Source organism: Ceratotherium simum, chromosome 17 (assembly GCF_057802395.1).
Source record: "Ceratotherium simum simum isolate JZ-2026a chromosome 17, ASM5780239v1, whole genome shotgun sequence".
In the NCBI taxonomy this organism is placed as follows: Eukaryota; Metazoa; Chordata; class Mammalia; order Perissodactyla; family Rhinocerotidae; genus Ceratotherium; species Ceratotherium simum.
In genome coordinates this window covers 53652238-53673792 of record NC_141916.1, presented here as the reverse complement: position 1 = coordinate 53673792, position 21555 = coordinate 53652238, and the positions used below count along the sequence as shown (strand labels likewise).

The following is a 21555-nucleotide window of genomic DNA, read 5'->3' as shown; positions in this document are numbered from 1 at the left end:
TCTGATTACTATAGCTATGTAGTGTATTTTGATATCAGGAAGCGTGATACCTCCAGCTTTGTTCTTTTTTCTCAAGATTGCTTTGGCTGTTTGGGGTGTTTTGTGGTTTCATACAAATTTTAGGATTGTTTTGTCTATTTTTGTGAAAAATGCCATTGGTCTTGATAGGAATTGCATTGAATCTGGGATGGACATAAAATGTATGGACATTTTAACAATATTAATTCATCCAATCCATGAACATGGGATATCTTTCCATTTATTTGTGTCTTCTTCAGTTTCTTTCCTCAGAGTCTTATAGTTTTCAGTATACAGATCTTCATCTCTTTGGTTAAATTCGTTCCTAAGTATTTTATTGTTTTTGATGCAATTGTAATGGGATTGTTTTCATTTCTTTTTCAGATCAATTTTAGTGTATAGAAATGCAACTGATTTCTGTATGTTGATTTTTTCTCCTGCAACTTTGCTGAATTTATTCGTTCTACCAGATTTTTTTGTGGAGTCTTAGAATTTTCTACGTATTACACCATGTCATCTGTGAATAGAGACAATATTCCTTCTTTTTTTTCCAATTTGGATGCCTTTTATTTCTTTTTTGCCTAATTGCTCTGGATAGGACTTCCAGTACTATGTGGAATAGGAAGTGGTAAGAGTAGACCTGCTTATCTTGTTTCTGATCTTAGAGGAAAAGCTTTCAATATTTCACCATTGAGTATGATGTAACTGTGGGCTGGTTATACATGGTCTATATTATGTTGAGGAATGTTCCTTCCATATCCAATTTTTTGAGAGTTTTTTTCATTTAATGATGTTGAATTTTGTCAAACACTTTTTCTGCATCTATTGAGATGATCATATGATTTTTATCTTTCATTCTGTTAATGTGGTGTATCACATTTATTGATTTGCATATGTTGAACCATCCTTGTATCCTGGGAATAAATCCCACTTGATCATGGTGTATAATCCTTTTAATGTACTGTTGAATTCAGTTGGCTAATATTTTGTGAGAATTTTTGCATTTATATTCATGAAGACGTTGGTCTGTAATTTTCTTTTCTTGTAGTGTCCTTACATAGCTTAGGTATCAGGTTAATGCTGGCCATGTAACATAACTTTAGGAGTGTTCCTTTTTCAATCTTTTGGAAGCGTTTAAGACGGATTAGTGTTAATTCTTCTTTAAATGTTTGGCAGAATTCATCAATGAAGACATCTGTTCCTGGCCTTTTCTTTGTTGGGAGGTTTTAAATTATGGATTCAATCTTCTTACTCATTATTAATCTGTTCAGATTTACTATTTCTTCATGATTCGCTATTGGTAGGTTGTACGTTGCCAGGAATTTATCCATTTCTTCTAGATTATCCAGTTTGTTGGTATAAAATTGTTCACAGTAGTCTCTTACAATCCTTTGTATTTCTGTAGTATCAGTTGTAATGTTTTCTCTTTCCGATTTAATTTTATTCGAGTCTTCTCTCTTTCTTTCTTGGTTAGTCTAGCTAAAAGTTTCTCATTTTTGTTTCTTTTCAAAGAACCAACTCTTAGTTTTGTTAATCTTTTTTTATTGTTTCCCTATTTCTCTCTGTCATTTATTTCTGCTGTAATCTTTGTTATTTCCTTCCTCTGCCAGCTTTAGTTTTAGTTTCTTCTTCTCTTCTAGTTTTTTGAAGCGTAATGTTAGGTTGTTTATTTGAAGTCTTTCTTTTTTTCTTTATGTATGCATTTATTACTATAAATTTTCTCCTTAGAACTGCTTTTGCTGCTCCCATAGTGTTGGTATGTGTGTTTCTACTTTTGTTTGTTTGAAGATATTTTTTATTTCCCTTTTGATTTCTTTTTTGATCCATTGGTTGTTTAGGATTGTGTTGTTTAATTTCTATTTACTTGTGAATTTGCCAGTTTTCCTGCTGTTGTTGATTTCTCATTTCAAATCATTTTGGTCATAAAAGATATTTGATATTGTTTCTATATTCTTGAATTTATTGAGACTTGTTTTGTGACCTATTGTATGATCTATCCTCGAAAATATTCCATGTACACTTAAGAAGAATGGAGGAATGTGTATTCTGCTGCTGTTGGGTAGAATGTTCTGTATATATCTGTTGGGACCATTTGGTTTGCAGTGTTGTTCAAATATGCTGTTTCTTTATTGATTCTGTCTGTATGTTATGTCCATTGTTGAGAGTCATGTATCATAGTACCCAACTTTTATTTTATTGCTGTCTATTTTCCCCTTCAGATCTGTTATTATTTGCTTAATATATTTAGGTGCTCTGATGTTGAGTACCTATATATTGATGATTATTAAATCCCCTAGGTGAATTGACCCTTTTAATCATTATATAATGACCTTCTTTGTCTCTTGCTATAGCTTTTGACTTAAAGTCTATTTTGTCTGATACAAGTATAGCTACCCCTGCTCTCTTTTGGTTTCCACTTGCCATGGGATATATTTTTAGATCCCTTTGCTTGAGCCTATGTGTGTCCTTAAAGCTGAAGTGAGTCTCTTGTAGGCAGTTATATTTGGGTCTCATATTATTTATCCATCCAGACAGTATGTGTCTTTTGATTGTACAATTCAATCCATTTACCTTTAGATTAATTATTGATAAGTAGTACTCACTAATGCTATCTTATTAATTGTTTTCTGGTTGTTTTGTAGTTCCCTTACTCCTTTCTTCCTCTATTGCTGTCTTCATTTGTGAATTGGTGATTTTCCATTGTAGTATGCTTTGATTCCTTTATCTTTTGTGAACCTATTGTACGTTTTAATTCTGTGGTTACCATAAGTTTTACATAAAACACCATATATATATATATATATATATATATATATGGTGTTTTTTTATGCTGATACTATTTAACTTTGATTGCATACAAACTCTACCCTTTTACTCTTCCCTCCTACATTTGATGTGTTTGATGTCACAATTTACCTATTTTTATATTGTGTACCCATTAATAATTGTTGTACCTATCGCTATTTTCAATATTTTTGTCTTTTTTACTTTTAATATGATAGTTAACATACTACCATATTACAGTATTAGAATATTCTGAATCTGACTGTATGCTTACCTTTACCAGTGTGTCATATATTTTCATGTTACTAATTAGCGTGCTTTCATTTCAGCTTAAAGAATTCCTTTCAGCATTTTTTGTAAGGCAGATCTAGTGGTGACAAACTCCTTCAACTTTTGTTTGTTAGAGAAAATCTTTATCTCTCCATCATTTCTGAAGGACAACTTTGCTGAGTAAAGTATTCTTGGTTGGCAATTTCTTTCTTTTAGCACTTTAAATATATAATCCCATTCTCTCCCGGCCTGCATGGTGTCTTTTGAGAAATCTGCTGATAGCTTTATGGGACTTGCCTTGTATTAGGGAAATTTTTTTTCTCTTGCTGCTTTTAAAGTTTTCTCTTTGTCTTTGGTTTTAGGCACTTTTATTATAGTGTTTCTTGGAGAAGATTGTTTTGGATTGAAATTTTGGGGTAACCTATTAGCTTTGTGAACTTAGATGTCCAAATCTTTCCCCAGGTTTGGGAAATTCTCAGCCATTATTTCTTTAAGTAAGCCTTCTATCCCTTTCTCCCTCACTTCTCCTTTTGAACTCCATGATGCATATCTTCTCGATAGTATCCCATAAGTCCCCCAGGCTTTCTTTATTCATTTTCTTTTTGCCTCTCTGATTGGATAACTTCAAACTGATCTGTCTTCTAACTCGTTGATTCTTTCTTCTGCTTGGTCAAGTCTGCTGTTGAAAGTCTTTATTGAATTCTTTTGTTCACTCATTGTATTATTCACTTCCAAAATTTCTGGTTGGTTCTTTTTTTTGTTTTCTATCTCTTTGTGGTTTTTCTCTTCTTGTTTTTTTGCTTTCCTGATATCGTTAAACATCTACCTTGTGTTCTCTTGTAGCTCTCCGAGCATCTTTAGAACAATTAATTTTGAATGCTTTGTCAGGCAATTCCTGGATCTCCATTTCTTTGGGGCCAATTACTGGAGGTTTACTGTGTTCTTTGGGTACAATTTTGTTTCCTCGATTCTTCATGAAACCTTAGTCTCTTGTAGGTGGCTGCACATTTGAAGGAGCAGTCACCTCTTCCAGAATTTATGGATGTCTGGAAGTCTTTATGGACTGACTTCAGTAGGGGGACCCTTTCAATTGTGGGTGGGGGCACAATGGATTGTATTGTGACTCCAGTGCTAGTGGTGCAGGATGCTAAGTGCAGAGGCCTGTGGTGGCACTGGTTCTTGGAGGGTGTGATGTCTCTTTGGCTCAAGATACTGATGTCCACATCATTGATAACTGTGTGGACTTTGGCAAGCATTGTGGGGGGTCTGCAGTGGCCACAAGGACTGTTGGTGTCCTCAGTGGTGCCTCCAGGTCCAGTGACTAGGGACCATGGCAGGCAGTGGTGGTGGCCAGAGCCACTGGTGTGCATACACTTGGTTTTGGGGGCCAACTGAAGGTGCCTATGTAGAGGAGGTGCCAGTTGCAGACACACATGTGGTGGTGGGCTCTCGGGAAGGCAGCAAGGACTTGGGTCAACTGGTGGCTTGCTGCCAGCTGCAGGGGCTCTTGCTTTTGATGTACTTTCTTGTGGCTGCACACTCTTCCCCTGGGCATGCACACTGCAGTGGAGGCTGGTGACAGTTGTCAGGCTGGTGGCATGCAGGTGTACAGTTAGAGGGTCTAACCCTGAGCACGTGCATGGTGTTGGGGGTCAGCACCCTGGGTTTAGGCTAACGTCTTGCACTCGTGGAACCACAGAGGCATGAGCTGGCTGCCAGTGCTGTCCCTGGGCTCTGGAGCAAGAGGAGGGGGAGGGAGCAGAGAGGGACTCCAGCAGCTGGTGTCAGTGAAGGTGTATACTGTGGAGCTAAAGCTAGTGAAGTCTGCAGGGGGTCCACAATGTCTGTGCTGGCTATTACTTTCTTCAGCGGCAAAATCTCCTGCCTTTGTCTCCAGAGCTGGTCATTGTGAGCTGCAATTGCTCCTGCTGTGTGGTTGCCGTTGGTAGCCCCAGCTTTTCCTCCTTATTCCTAGTCATCTCTCTGTGCTTAGCTTTGCTGGTCTGGGTGGGGTGAAACTGAAGCAGGACCTTCATGCAGTGACCCAAAAGGCCAGGGGAGCTGGTTGCTCGGCCTGCTCTTACTTGCCTGGCGAGGGCAACTCTCTTGGCATTCTTGACACTGAACAATGCTGGTTTGAGGGATGGAATGATGCAGGCAAAATGAAGATGTCTTCATGTTGCTGACATTTCTTAAGTGGATTCCAGAGCTTTCCCAGAGGTATTTTTGTTCATAGATAACTGTCTAATTGTTGATCTCTGTGGAGGGACAAAGGCTGGTATCTCCTACATTGCTATTTTGGTGATGTCACTTCTGAGGCCTGTATTCTTTTTTTTTTATTGAGGTCAAAAAAGTTTATACTATTGTGAAATTTCAGTTGTGCATTATTATTTATCAGACACCATATAAATGTGCCCCTTTATCCCTTATGCCCACCTCTAGCCCCCTACCCCTCTGATAACCACTAATCATTTCTCTTTGTCCATGCGTTAGTTTGTCTTCCACATATGAGTGAAATCATATGGTGTTTGTCTTTCTCTGTCTGGCTTATTTTGCCTAACATAGTACCCTCAAGGTCCATCCATGTTGTTGCAAATCAGATGATTTTGTCTTTTTTTATGGCTGAGTAGTATTCCACTGTATATATATATATCATACCTTCTTTATCCATTCATCCATGGAAGGGCACTGGGTTGCTTCCACATCTTGGCTATTGTGAATACTGCTGCAATGAACATAGGGGTGCATAAGGGTCTTTGAATTGTTGATTTCAAGTTCTTTGGATAAATATCCAGTAGTGGGATAGCTGGGTTGCATGGTATTTCTATTTTTAATTTTTTGAAAACTCTCCATACTGTTTTGCATAGTGGTTGCCCCAGTTTGCATTCCCACCAGCAGTGTATGAGGGTTCCCTTTTCTCCACATCCTCTCCAACGTTTGCTATTTTTTGTCTTGGTGATTATAGCCATTCTAAGGGGTGTAAGGTGACATCTCAGTACAGTTTTGATTTGCATTTTCCTGATGATTAGTGATGTTGAATATCTTTTCCTGTGCCTATTGGCCATCTGTATATCTTCTTTGGAAAAATGTCTATTCAGATAAGGCCTGCATTCTTTAATAGAGTGGTTTTGAGTATAGAATTTCAGATTGGCAATTTGTTTTTCTTTTAGCACATCTAAGGCTTCAGTCTACTCTATACTGGTGTCTCTTATTCTTGGGGACTTAGATGTTAATATAGATATTTCTCAATTTGAGGTAATATATATCTAGTGTCTATGTTAATATTTTTCTCTTTGTCAATTTTCTGGTGTTTCTTATCATTTTAGTAAGAGTAAGCTAGGTTATATTGTAGTAACAAATAGCCAAATTTATTCTTTTTTTTAAATTGTGGCAACATTGCTTTATAACATTATATAAATTTCAGGTGTACATCATTATATTTGGATTTCTGTGTAGACTACATCATGTTCACCACCCAAAGACTAATTACAATCCATCACTACACATGTGTGCCTAAATACCCATTTCACCCTCCTCCATCCCCCCTTCCCCTCTGGTGACCACCAATCCAATCTCTGTCTCTATGTGATTGTTTGTTGTTGTTTTTATCTTCTACTTATGAGTGAGATCATACAGTATTTGACTTTCTCCCTCTGACTTATTTTGCTTAGCATAATACCCTCAATGTCCATCCATGTTGTCACAAATGGCCAGATTTCATCATTTTTTATGGTTGAATAGTATTCCATTGTGTATATATACCACATCTTCTTTATACATTTGTCCCTTGATGGGCACTTAGGGTTGCTTCCAAGTCTTGGCTATTGTGCATAATGCTGCAATGAACATAGACGTGAATGTACCTTTACACATTTGTGTTTTTATGTTCTTTGGATAAATACCCAGCAGTGGAATAGCTGGATCGTATGGTAGTTCTATTCTTAATTTTTTCAAGAATATCCATACTGTTTTCCATAGTGGCTGCACCCATTTGCATTCCCACCAGCAGTGTATGAGAGTCCCTTTTCTCCACATCCTCTTCTACACTTGTTGTTTCCTGTCTTGTTAATTATAGCCATTCTGACGAGAGTGAGGTGATATCTCATTGTAGTTTTGATTTGCATTTCCCTGATAGTTAATGATGTTGAACATCTTTTCATGTGCCTGTTGGCCATCTGTATATATTCTTTGAAGAAATGTCTGTTCAGATCTTTTGACCGTTTTTTAATTGGCTTGTTAGTTTTTTTAGTTGTTGAGATGTATGATTTCTTTATATATTTTGGATATTAACCCCTTATCAGATATATGGTTTGCAAACATCTTCTCCCAAATGTTAAGTTGTCTTTACACTTTGCTGATGGTTTCCTTTGCTGTGCAGAAGCTTTTTAGTTTGTTGTAGTCTCATTTGTTTACTTTTTCTATTGTTTCCCTTGCCCGGTCAGACACGGTACTTGAAAATATGCTGCTAAGACCAATGTGGAAGAACATACTGCCTATGTTTTCTTCTAGAATTTTCATGGTTTCAGGTCTTACATTCAAGTCTTTAATCCATTTTGAGTTAATTTTTTGTGTATGGTGAAAGATAATGGTCTACTTTCATTCTTTTGCATGTGGCTGTCAAGTTTTCCCAACACCGTTTATTGAAGAGACTTTCCTTTCACCCTTGCGTGTTCTTGGCTCCCTTGTTGAAAATAACATTCCGTAGATGTGTGGGTTTATTTCTGGGCTCTCGATTCTGTTCCATTTATCTACATTTCTGTTTTTGTGCTAGTATCATGTTGTTTTGATTACTGTAGCTTTGTAGCATATTTTGAAATCAAGGAGTGGGATACCTCTAGCTTTGTTCTTTTTTCTCAGGATTGCTTTGGCTATTCAGAGTCTGTCATTGTTTCATATAAGTTTTAGAGTTCTTTTCATTTCCATGAAAAATGTTATTGGGACTCTGATAGGGATTGTATTGAATCAGTAGATTGCTGTAGGAAGTATGGACATTTTAACTCTGTTAATTCTTCCAATGCATGAACATGGGTTATCTTTCCATTTCTTTGTGTCTTCTTCAATTTCATTCAACAATGTTTTATAGTTTTCAGTGTGCAGGTCTTTCACCTCTTTGGTTAAATTTATTCCTAGTCATTTTATTCTCTTTATTGTGATTGTAAATAGGATTGTATTCTTAATTTCTCTTTCTGCTATTTGTTCTTAGTGTACAGAAACTCAACTGATTTTTGTATATTGATTTTGTGTCCTGCAACTTTTCTGTATTTGTGTATTACTTCTAATAGTTTTTTGGTGGATTCCTTAGGGTTTTCAGTATATAAAATCATGTCATCTGCAAATAGTGACAGTTTTACTTCTTCCTTTCCAATTTAGATCCCTGTTATTTCTTTTTCTTGCCTGATTGCTCTGGCTAGGACTTCCAATACTTGTTAAATGAGTGGTTAAAGTGGGCATCCTTGTCTTGTTTCTGTTCTTAAAGGAATAACTTTCAGTTTTTCACCATTGAGTATGATGTTAGCTGTAGCATTGTCATATATGGTCTTTATTATGTTGAGATGCTTTTCTTCTATACCCGTTTCTTTTCAGGGTTTTTATTAAAAATGGATGTTGAATCTTGTTGAATGTTTTCTCTGCATTTATTTTGATGATCATGTGATTTTTATTCTTCATTTTCTTGATGTGATGTATCACGTTGATTAATTTGTGGATGCTGAACCGTCCCTGCATATCTGGAATAAATCCTGTATGATTGTTGTGTATGGTATTTTTAATGTATAGTTGTATTTGATTTGCTAGTGTTTTGTTAATGATTTTCGCATCTATGTTCATCAGTTATATTGGCCTGTAATTTTCTTTTTTTGTGTTGTCCTTGTCTGATTTTGGTATCAGGGTAATATTGGCCTCATAGAATGAGTGAAGCATCCCTTCCTCTTCAATTTTTGGAAGAGTTTGAGAAGGATAGGTATTAAATCGTCTTTGAATGTTTGGTAGAATTAACTGAATGTTTGGTAGAATAAACTGGAGAAGCCATCTGGTGCTGGACTTTTGCTTTTTGGGAGGTTTTTGATTACTTTTTCAGTCTTTTTGCTTGTGGTTGGTTTACACATGTTCTTTATTTCTTCTTGATTCAGTTTTGGAAATGTTATGATTCTAAGAATTTATCCATTTCTTCTAGATTATCCAATTTGTTGGCATGTAGATTTTTGTAGTATTCTCTTATAATCCTTTGTATTTCTGTAGTGTTCATTGTAATTTCTTCACTTTCATTTCTGATTTTAATTATTTGAGTCTTCTCTCTTTTTTTCTTGGTGCGTCTAGCTATGGGTCTGTCATTTTTGTTTATCTTTTCAAAGAACCACCTCTTAGTTTCATTGATTTTTTTCTATTGTCTTTTATTCTCTACTTTGTTTATTTCCACTCTGATTTTTATTATTTCCTTCCTTCTTCTGATTTTGGGCTTTGTTTTTTCTTCTTTCTCTAGTTCCTTAAGGTGTACTGTTAGATTGTTTATTTGAGATTTTTCTAGTTTTTGAGGTAGGCCTGTTTTGTTATAAACTTCCCTCTTAGTACTGCTTTTGCTGTATACCATTTTGTCTCCAGGTATTTTATGATTTCTCCTTTGATTTCTTTGTTGACCTAATAGTTCTTCAGTAGCATTTTGTTTACTCTCCACATATGTATGGCTTTTCCAGTTTTCTTCTTGTAGTTGATTTCTAGTTTCATACTGTTGTGGTCAGAAAAGATGCTTCAATTATTTAAATCTTCTTCAATTTATTCGGACTTATTTTGTGGCCTAACATGTGATCTATCTTGGAGAATGTTCCATGTGCATTCAAAGAGAATGTGTATTCTGCAGTTTTTGGATGGGGTGTTCCGTATATATCTTCTAAGTCCCTCTGTTCTAATGTATCATTTAAGGCCAATGTTTCTTTATGATCTTCTGTTTGGATGATTTATCCATTGATGTAAGTGGAGTGTTAAAGTCCCCTACTATTATTGTGTTAGTGTTGATTTCCTCTTTTATGTCTGTTAGTAATTGCTTTATATATTTAGGTGCTCCTATGTTGAATGCATAGATATTTAGATGTGTTATTTCCTCTTGTTGGAATGCTCCCTTTATCATTATGTATTGCCCTTCTTTGTCTCTTGTTACAGTTTTGTTTTACAGTCTATTTTGTCTGATATATTATTTTTACTGCTGCATTCTTTTCATTTCCATTTGCATGGAGTATCTTTTGCCATCCCTTCAGTTTCAGTTTGTGAGTGCTTTAGGTCTGATGTGTGTATCTTGTATGCAGCATATATATGGGTCTTTTTTTTTAATCCATTCAGCCACCCTATGTCTTTTGATTGGAGGATTTAGTCCATTGACTTTAAAGTAGCCATTGATAAGTATGTACTTACTGCCATTTTGTTACTTTTTTCTGGGAGTTTTAATAGGTCTTCACTGTTCCTTTCTTCTTCTCTTGCTCTCTTCCCTTGTGATTTGATGGCTTTCTTTTTTTTATTGTGGTAACTTTGGTTTATAACATTATATAAATTTCAGGTGTATATCATTATATTTCAATTTCTGTGTATATTACATCATGTTTACCACCCAGTGACTAATTATAATCCATCACCATACACATGTGCCTAATCACCCCTTTTGCCTTCTTCCCTCCCCCCTTTCCCTGGATGGCTTTCTTTAGTATTACATTTGGGTTCCTTTCTCTTAATTTTTTTGTGAATTTATTATAGGTTTCTGGTTTGTGATTACCATGAGGTTCATATATAATAGCCTATGTAAATAGCAATCTATAGTAAGTTGATGGTCTCTTAAGTTTGATCTCTTACTAAAAGCCTTACACTTTTACTCCTCTTCCCCCATATTTTATGTTTTTGTTATCATATAGAACCTCTTATCATGGAGGTAGATATTTTTAGTACTTTTGACCTTCCTACTAGCTTTATAGGTGGTTGATCCATTACCCTTACTGTATATTTGCCTTTACCAGTGATTTTATTTTATTTTTTGATAATTTTCTTATTCCTATTTGTGGCCTTTTCTTTTCCACTTAAATATGTCCCTTTAACATTTCTTGTAAGGCTGGTTTAGTGGTGATAAACTCTGGTAGTTTTTGCTTGTCTGGAAAACTCTTTATCTCTCCTTCAATTCTGAATGATAACTTACCAGATAGACTTCTTGGCTGTAGGTTTTTTCCTTTCAGCACTTTGAATATATTGTGCCATTCCCTTCAGCCTGTAAGATTTCTGCTGAGAAGTCAGCTGATAGCCTTATGGGGTTTCCTTTGTATGTAACTTGTTGCCTTTATCTTGTGGCTTTTAGGATTCTCTCTTTATCTTTAATTCTTGACATTTTAATTATAAGTGACTTGGTGTGGGTCGTTTTGGGTTCATCTTGTTTGGTGCTCTCTGTGCTTCCTGTACGTGGATGTCTGTTTCCTTCCTTAGGTTAGGGAAGTTTTCAGCTATTATTTCTTAAAATAGGTTCTCTACCCCTTTGTCTCTCTTTTCTCCTTCTGGGAAACTTATAATATGGACATTAGTATGCTTGATGTTGTCTCAGAGGTCTCTTATACTGTCCTCATTCTTTTTAATTCTTTTTTCTCTTTTTCTGTTCAGCTTGGTAATTTCCTCTACTCTTTCATCCAGATCACTGATCCATTCTTCCGTGACATCTATTCTGCTGTTGCTTCCCTCTAGTGAATTTTTCATTTCCATTATTGTACTCTTCAGTTATGATTGGTTATTTTTTATATTTCCACTTTGTTGAAGTTCTCACTATGTTCATCTATTCTTCTCCCAAGATCAGTAAGCATCCTTATGACTATTAGTTTGTACTCTTTACCAGGTAGATTGTTTATCTCTTTTGTTTAGTTCTTTTTCTGAAGATTTGTCCTGTTCTCTTGTTGGAACATATTCCTTTGTCTCCTCATTTTGCCTACATCTCAATGCTTATATCTATGTATTAAATAAATCAGCTGTATCTTCCAATCTTGGAAATGTGGCCTTATGTAAGAGATGCCTTGTAGGGCCCAACAATGTGCTTCCCTTTTGTCACCCATTCCAAATGTTCCAAGAGTGTCTCCTGTGTGGGCTGCATTTGCCCTTCTGTTGTGCTGGGGTTGCTCTTGCTGTAGGCATGCAGGTAGCCTAGGCTGGCCCTCAGGTTGGCTGGTTGTCTGGCTCAGCCGTGTGTGGTTGCTGTGGTCACTTTATTGGGCGGGGCAAGCCCTGGCATTGCTGGCTGCAAGGTCTAATAGCGCACAACTACTGCTGTTTTGCTGTTAAGTGAGTCAGTCCCCCAGTGTGGTTGGTTACTAGGCTCAGGGACTCACAATTGCTGCAGGCCTCTGGTGTGGCTCTCTATAGCATGCAGTTTTTTCTGGCTCTCTTAGGAGTGCAGGTGGTTGGGGCCGGTCCCAGGTGCAGCAACATACAATAATTTCAGGTGTTAGAATGCAGGACAGATCCCCTGTGTGGCTGTTCATGATGGACAGCAGCACAAATCTGCTGTGGTTGACACGCCCCACTGCTTGATGGCCCACACACCTTGCCAACTCAAGTGCACCCCACACACATGCCCTGCTGAGGCAGACCCACTCACCCCACTGCAGAGGTGCCACAAGATCACTGTGGGCTTGCTGATGGGTGGGGCCAGTCTCTAGGGTGGGCTGTCTGCCCTGGCCCACTCAATTGAATCAGTGTTCTGGTGGAGGGGCAAACCCTGCACTAACAGGCTAAAGGGAGGAATCCAATAGTGTCTGCCAGCGTCTGTGTCAGCATGACTGAACTGGGTCACAATGATGGCTGTGGCCAGTGTCTCAGTCCCTGGGTGGGGGGTGGGCACAGCCACTTCCTGCCTCTCTGAGATGCTCTCAGAGCTTAGTACCTAAGTCTCTTTTATCAATGGACTATGCCTTTTTTTGTGTGCTTCTTTGTTGGTTTCCTGAACGGGTGAATCTATGCATGGGCTCTTTAAAAGCAGGTTTTTTCTTTCTCTGAAGTTTGATAGTGTTTCTGGAGGTATTCCATGTTGGTTTTAAAAGTCAGCAAAGCCGGGTATTATGGGATCTCACCTCGGTTGTGCTGAAGCTAGAGCCTGGGATGCCTATCGTGGCATAGATCCCCCACTTAGATCCCCCCACTCCTCTGGGAAAAGCTTCATACATTTAAGATTGCTCCTGGCCATGAAGTGCTGTGGCTGGGATGTGGTTTTTTCCTCAGAAGAAGTATACTTCTGACTCTTCCACCCCTGTCAGTGTTGTCCCTTGTGGTGGGGGTTCTTTTTATAGAGCTTCCAGATGTCTTTCAGAGGAAATTCTTCCACGAGTAGTTGTAGATTTGCTGTGTCTATGTGAAGAGGTGAGTTCGGAATCCTCCTAGACCACCATCTTCCCCAGATCCCCAAGAGAACTTTAAATATCACTGAACACTGGTAATGCTTACCACCTCTATGATGTGACTAAAAATTAATTCCTTTTTATATGTCTTACCTGAGTTTTATTGGGCTTTTTTACTCTAAGGAAGGATGTCTTTCATCAGTTCTGGAAAATTCTCAGCCAATCTTTTTCAAATATTGCCTCTGCTCAATTCTCTCTCTTTCTTTCTGTGTCTCTTTGTCTCTGTCTTCCTCTCTTCCTCCCCATAATTCAATTTAATGTATGTTAAACACCCTTGCTCCATTTTATGTGTCTGATCTTCTCTTCTGTATTTTTCATCCTTTTGTTTTTCTGTGCAGCATTCCAGATAATTTCTCCTGACTTATTCCCTTCACTAATTCTCTCTTTACCTGGGTTTAATATGATACAAAAATTTTAATTTCAATAAATATATTTTTCATTCATAGAAGTTATCACTGCATTTCTAAAAAAAGTTTCTATGCATTTTTTAGTTTCTTGAAAATTCTTCAAAGCTGTGTTTTTAGTTCTTTAAATATATAGTATCCATGGTAGTTATATAGCCTAGTATTCAATGTATTGAATACAGAGGTCTCTGTGTCTGTTTCAGAGTTTCTCTTGGTTCTTGTTAATGGACCTTTGTTTCTTTGTGTGTCTGTTTATTTTTGACAATGTATGGGTTACTTTATTTATAAAAACTATTCATAGAATTAATTTGAGGCCTAAGATGAAGGTAATTTCCTCTAGAGAGTGTTTTATTTTTATTTTTCCACAATTTTATGGTATTATCAGTTGTGGACCACCTTAATACAAGTGCAAAAATTGATATTTCCTGGGCAATCCAGAGATTCAAACTCCAAATCTAATTCTATACAAGGTCATGTCTATTTTGACTGGTGTTTGGCTTATTGTGGAGAATGTCTTCTGTTATATATCTTATCTGGGTGTGAGTTTGAGACTTGATTTATGCCTCCTCACCATCAAAGGCCATAAAAAACCACATTTTCTTGGATAGGCTAATGCCTTCGCCTTCCATGCTCCTGTAGCTCAATGAATTTCTATTTTTCTCTTCTGATTTGGCCTGGCTTTTCCTTCCTATCTCATCAGGACTTTAATACTTTTAAGATAAATTTTAGTATATTTTGTTCTACTTTTTATTTATTTTCAGCAGAAAAGATAGCCTCAATAACCAAGCCTACTGTTACTGAGCAAGTATCCTGGAAGTTTTCACAGTTATGAAATCATCTGCTTGTTTGTCTGTGTCACCAACTATATATAAGCTACCTGAAGGCAAGAACATTGTCTTATTATTTTCTACAATTATAGCACTTATCTCAGGACCTGCCTCTCATTAGGTACTTTTAGTATTAACAAAAGTAGCTTCTTGTGTAGTTTTAGCATCCCATTTCAATTCTTTACTCCCACCCCAATGTCAGACTTTTGAAAAAACTCTGAGTAAGCTTCACAGGCTGTCTCCTTGCTTCCACTGTCTCTTCTATCTCTTTCCCATTGATCTGTGTTTCCTTCCTAGAATGGACTGCCCGAGGTGCTATGGACTAAATTGTGCCTCTCCAAAATCATATGGTGAAGCCCTAGTCCCCAATGTGACTGTCACTGGAGATACAGTCTTTAGGAGGTAATTAAGGTTAAATGAGGTCATAAGGGTGGGGCCCTAATCGAATAGAATTGGTGGCCTTATAAGAAGAGGAAGAGAGAGAGGGAGCTCTCTCCCTCTCTCCCCATGCACACACACTGACGAAAGGCCATGTGAGCCCACAATGAGATGGTGGTGGCTTATAAGCCATGAGAAGAGGTCTCAGAGTGAAAACTGCCTTGCCAGGACCTTGATCTTGGACTTCCTAGACTCCAGAACTGTGAGAAAATAAATAAATTTCTGTTGTTTAAGCCACCTAGTCTATGGTATTTTCTTATGGCAGCCCACCTGAGCAGAGTAATACGCCACGATTCTTTTCAAGTTCAGCATCTTCCCAGATGTTTCCCTCTTCAATGCACCACTTCTATTTTCCAGAGTGGAAGCATAGGGAGCCAGGCATAGACCTGAGCAGTGTGAATGGGTGCCCCAGGGATCAAGTCTTGCTTAGATTATAAGAAAATATTCTCATTTTGCTGACCCCAATTCAAAGCTAATAGAGATGATTCTATTGCCTCAGGAAACTCATTTCTGTATTACTGACAGGAGGGCAGGAACCTAGGCTACTGGATGAGAAAGTGATGTGACAAGAGAGGTGGTTTGTGTCCCAGTTCCAAGTAGGACCAAGGTCCAGAATTGGTCACCGAGGAAGCAGTCTTATTTGGATAAAGCAATTAAACTACTCATATTAATCTTCAGCTGGTCTACCCTGCTGTTTTCTGAGTCTGGAAGGAACTCCTAAATTAGTCATATATTGCTGTACAACAAATTACTGCCAAACTTGCCAACTTAAAACAACAAACGTCTAGTATCTCATAGTTTCTGTGGGCCTGGAATCTGGACATGGCTTATTTGGGTGCTCTGCCTCATGATCTTTCACAACGCTGCAATCATCTTAAGGTTATACCGGGGATGAATACCACCCAAATTTACTTACCTAGATATTTTGAGCATTTAGGCCTTGGTGGACTGTTTAACTGAGAGCCTTAGTCCCTTGCTGACTGTTGGCTAGAGTTCTCCTCTAGTTCCTTGTCTTGCAGGTCTCTCCATATGCAGCTCACAATACAGTGCCTGGCTTCATCGGAGCAAGCAACAAGAGGGAAACCAGAGTCTTCTTGAAACCTAATCTCTTAAGTGACATCTCACTGCTTTTGCCCAATTCCATTTGTTAGATATACATTAGTAGGCTCAGCCCACATTCAAGTGCCAGAGTTGGGGGAGAGTTACATAAGAGCATGAATACCAGGAGGCAGGAATAATCAGGAAATTTTAGAAGCTGCTTACCACAGTCTTCTGTTGCAGAACTAGATGGGAGTGTTCCCTATGGGACTGAGAAGGTGAATGAAGATTCCTCCACTGGCCTCATGGCCATAAACTGTAACTGAGATGGACAAACTGGGTCCCTACAAGCCTTAGGCATATCTACTGGGAAGACAGCATCCAGAGTCCTCTGAAGGTGTGTTGTCAGTGGCTTGCCTTGAGCTGGGTCTTCCTGGCTTGTGAGAAATAATCGTGTGCATCTCTATCCAACTCCATGTTCAATGATGCCACATTGGTAGCTTAAAATTGGCCATAGTGGGAATATTTACACCACAGAAATCAACAAATGCTATACATCAGAGATTTTTTTCCCCCAGAGAGCTTGGTAGTCTCCTAAAATCTCTCCTGTGTCCTGTGTTCTGTGTCTGTGTCTCTCTTGCAGCTGTGGAGCTGAGGCTGAAGAATGGAGGCCACCACTGTGAGGGGAGAGTGGAAGTGAAGCACCAAGGAATATGGGGAACAGTGCATGGTTACAAGTGGACCTTGGAGAATGCAGCTGTGCTGTGCAGACAGTTGGATTGTGGAGATGCTGTTGGTGCTCCCAGAGGGGCTCATTTTGGATCAGGGGTTGGGCCCATTTGGCTTGCATATCTTTTTTGCAAGGGGACAGAATCAACTCTCAATGACTGTCGCCATTCTTATTTTAAAAACTATCGTAATTATGGCTATTACCATAAGTGGGATGCTGGAGTAGTTTGCTCAGGTAAGACCCGTCTGGTCTGGCAGGGGATTCTCAGCAGGAATTGCCCTGGTCTCATTCTCAGAATAACCATGAGAATACAGGATCACAGCCTTTAGAGTATACGCGAATGAGGACCAGTCACACAGTGATTCCTAGAGCATTAGATGTTCAAGAGAGCGCAAGGACTTGCTTGGCCCTAGACATTAAAGGCTCCAGACCTTCTTATCACTGGGTATTCAGATCTCTGGTGTGTATCATAAGAGGTAGGGAGGTGGAGTAAAAAGTTTCTTACAGATACAACTGCTGGGTTGTACCTGTGTGAAATAAGTGTCATCATGGTAACGATTTTGTATTCTTTGACGAAATGGTCATTCAGGTGCAGTCACAAGAGGAGTCTTTGAAAAGACACAGAAACTCAAAGTTTATTATACTCAGAGATCCTAGGAAGACAGAGTCAATTAATGCCACAAGGGGGCCACATAGTGGAAGCACCAAGGGACCAGGCTCACCCAAGCAAGTGGGGAGTCAAGAGAGAGAGTGAAGACCTGTGGCCAAATGACTATATTGGGGGTCAGGGTGGAGTACACAAGCAAAAGGCCTGAGGGGATTTCATTGGTGAGTTTAAATGTCACAAGGTCACAGCAGGGGAAGGCAAGAAGGGGGACTTGTGGTAGATGTCAACCTTACTACATTGGTGCACCTGGTCACCTGGGTAGGGTGCTCATAGCCTGTTTCTGGGGATGTTGAGAGAACAGGAAAATATGAAGTTTTAAAATTTACAGTACAATAGCTGGAGTAAACAAATACCAAGTTCAGTGAGGCCAAGAGAACCCGAGGTGGCATATAAGAAGTTCTCAATTCTGTCTAAGTGTGTTTGACCTGTGCCAAGGTGAGGCAGTAAAGACAGCAATGAAACTAGAGTGTGAATGGGTGGTCTCAGTATTTGCCAGAGATGTTTCCAGTTGTTATCACAATCATTGATGAAATGTTCAAGACACTGATGCCATCAGAACAGCTTGACTTGAGGAAGATGTTATAAATACCACAGTGAATTCCCTAAGGTAGGTGGTTGGGTCTTAGATGGGATGGTGGGACAGGTGGAGACCATCAAACATCTGCAGTAGGTCCTTAGCAGCTTGACAGTCTGATCGCATAGCCAATCACCTCTTTCATGAAGAAAGAAGATCACTGATCTTGGGGAAAGTCACTGGAAAAGTCATCTTTTTCAATCTTACCTGCAGCAGATCTTTGATTGTACTAGTTGAGGCCCCTAAAAAAATTTTCATTTTTAAGCTACTTTATTGAGGTATGATTGACATACAGTAAAAGGCTGCACATATTTAATGTATACAACTTGATGAGTTTGGAGATAAGTATACATCCATGAAATTTTTACAACAATCTATGCCATAAACCTATCCATCACCTCAAAAATTTTCTTCCATCCTCTTTATTGTTATTATTATTAAAATAATTATTTTCAAGTGGCATTTGAGTTTCAGTTAGGAATTTTTGTTTTAAGAAACCTGTTTTCTGGCATTTCCAGTAACATTCCTTGTTGTCACAATGTCCTGATCATGATATCAATTGCAGATAAGCTTGTGGAAATGCTGCAGGAGGCCCTGCCTTATTTTGATAAATGAGTATTTGAGTAAAGTTGGAGTGTATGATATTGGAACTTCCAATGTTATCATCTTAAGAAAATTGATGCCCTTGCTATTAGTTTCAGTTAAGATGCTTTTAAGAATAAGAGTTTGAGAGTGCCCTGGCATCGAAACATTGATTTTGGTTTTTCTCCCTGACTACTATTGCTCTAATTTAAGCTCTCATATTTTATGAACTGTTCCAGTTTTCTTCTACTAATCTCTTTGTCACCAATTTCCTCCCTCTGGTCTGTCTTTTTTATATTTTCAGGAACATATTTTAGTGATGTGAGGGTAACTCAAAGTAGTGGTGATGTACCATACACATAGATAAGAATAGGAAAACATTGCAAATCAAAACTACAATGAAATATTACCTCACGCCCATCATCATGGCCATAATTAATAAGACAAGAAATAACAAGTGTTGGAGAGGATGTGGAGAAAATGGAACTCTAATATACTGCTGGTGGGAATGTAAACTGGTGCAGCCACTATGGAAAACAGTATGGAGATTCCTCCAAAAATTAAGTATAGAACTACCATATGATCCAGCAATTCCAATGCTGGGTATTTATCCAAAGAACATGAAAACACAAATGTGTAAAGATATATGCACCCCTATGTTCATTGCAGCATTATTCGCAATAACAAAGACTTGGAAACAACCTAAGTGCCCATCATGGGACGAATGGATAAAGAAGATGTGGTATATATACATAATGGAATACTACTCAGCTATAAAAAACATGAAATCTTGCCATTTGTGACAATATGGATGGACCTTGACAGTATTATGCTAAGTGAAATAAGTCAGATGGAGAAGGCCAAATACCATATGATCTGACTCATGAGTAGAAGATTAAAACAACAACAACAGCAACAAACAAATACATACATATGGAGATTAGATTGTGGGTTACCAGAGGGGAAGGGGGGAGGAAGGAGAACAAAAGGGGTGACAGGGCACATGGGTACAGTGATGGATGGTAATTAGCCTTTGGGTGGTAAACATATGTAGTCTACACAGAAATGGAAATATAATAATGTACACCTGAAATATACATAATGTTATAAACCAATGTTGCCTCAATAAAAAAATAATAAATAAATGGTAAAAGAAAGAAGAAAGAATAGGAAAACATGCCTTTTCAATTTTTCAAATTTAAATTGAACTCTTGGGTGTCTTCTCAATTTTAGGAAAGGGGTATGGAAGAGAAATTTCAGCTTCTTTAGTAGACTGTTGGGAGTGAAGTATTGTGTTTAGGAGAAATCCAGAGGTAGAAACAATGATCTGTGAAGACTACAGAGGGACTTGTTTGAAATAAAGAGGGCACTTCAGAGGGTTCAGGAGAAAGATTTGGGAGGGGCTTCACAAATTGAGAAGGACTACAGTACTGAAGTACGAAATGGTAAGGGGATGAAGATGCAACTAATTGCAGGAGGGGAGGTTGGAGATTGACGATGCATGTTAATTCATATCTTCACTACAGCTTCTGTTTTAGACTTCCTTCCTGTTCTCATTTCTTCCCTCCCTCTGTTCCTATCTCTTGATGTAGGAGTAGTTGCTGAGCTCTGCAGAAGTGGCATTTGACAAGCTTGAAATTTTCTTTTGGGAAGTTTTTATAATTTATGTATTCTATTTCTTTCACAAGGAGTACTCAGATTTTCCATTTCTTTTGTATTAGTTTTTGGTAAGTTTTGTTTGTCAAGTAATTAGTAATTAGTTTTCAAGGACTCAGCCCATTTTACATAATTTTTTCAAATTAGGGTAGAATTTGTTCATATCTCATTATCTTTTAAATGTCGGTAGGATCTATAATGGTATCCTTCTTTTCATTCCTAATATTATTAATTTGAGTATTCTCTCATTCTTTCTTTCTTATTTTTTTTTTGTGAGGAGATCAGCCTTGTGCTAACATCTGCCAATCCTCCTCTTTTTTTTTGCTGAGGAAGACTGGCCCTAGCCTAACATCTGCCCATCCTCCTCTTTTTGCTGAGGAAAACTGGCCCTGGGCTAAAACCCATGCCCATCTTCCTCCACTTTATATGGAATGCCACCACAGCATGGCTTGCCAAGCAGTGCATCAATGCGCGCCTGGGATCTGAACCGGCGAACCCCGGGCTGCTGCAGCGGAGTGTGGGCACTTTACTGCTTGCATCACGAGGCCGGCCCCTCTCATTCTTTCTTGATTGGTTTTGCTAGAGGATTATCAGTTTTATTATTCTTTTAAAAAGTATGACCATTGACTCTGTTGATATTCGTTATTGTGTATTTGCTTTCTGTTTCATTGATTTCTGTTCTTAGTTTTCATTCTTTTCTGGTTATGATTTGCTGTTATTTTTGTAGATTCTTGAGATTGAATCTTAAACTGTCTGCTTTCAGGTTTCCTTTTCTATTCTAATAATGCACCATGAAAGCATCAAGGATCTAAATTCTTTTCTAAGTACTGTTTCAGTTGTATCCCACTAATTTTGATATTACATGATTTCTTTTGTATTTTATCATCATGAAATGTTTATTGTTTCTCTCTGAATATATGCTTTGTCCTATAGTCTTACTTTGTCTGATATTAACACAGATACTACAGCTTACTTTTCTTAGGGGTTGCGTGGTGTATCATTTTTTACCCTTTTAATATGTTTCTGTGTTTACATTTAATGCACATATGTTTGTGTGGACCGCATATGGTTGTGTCTTACTTTCCTCCAGTCTGATCATCTTTCTTTTATTTGGACTGTCTAAATTATTTCAATTTAATGTAATTATTGATATGGTTCAATTTA

At 38.0% G+C, this 21555-nt stretch overlaps 1 protein-coding gene across 1 annotated transcript in view; it reads left to right on the top strand.

Annotated features, from left to right (window-relative positions):
• Nucleotides 1–21555, top strand: part of LOC147914827 (antigen WC1.1-like) — a 114487-nt gene that overhangs the window by 55255 nt on the left and 37677 nt on the right. Inside the window, exon 2 of the mRNA XM_087441926.1 lies at nucleotides 16826–17146. Within this exon, the coding sequence (XP_087298052.1) occupies nucleotides 16826–17146 (321 nt within the window). The remainder of the gene's footprint in view (nucleotides 1–16825; nucleotides 17147–21555) is intronic.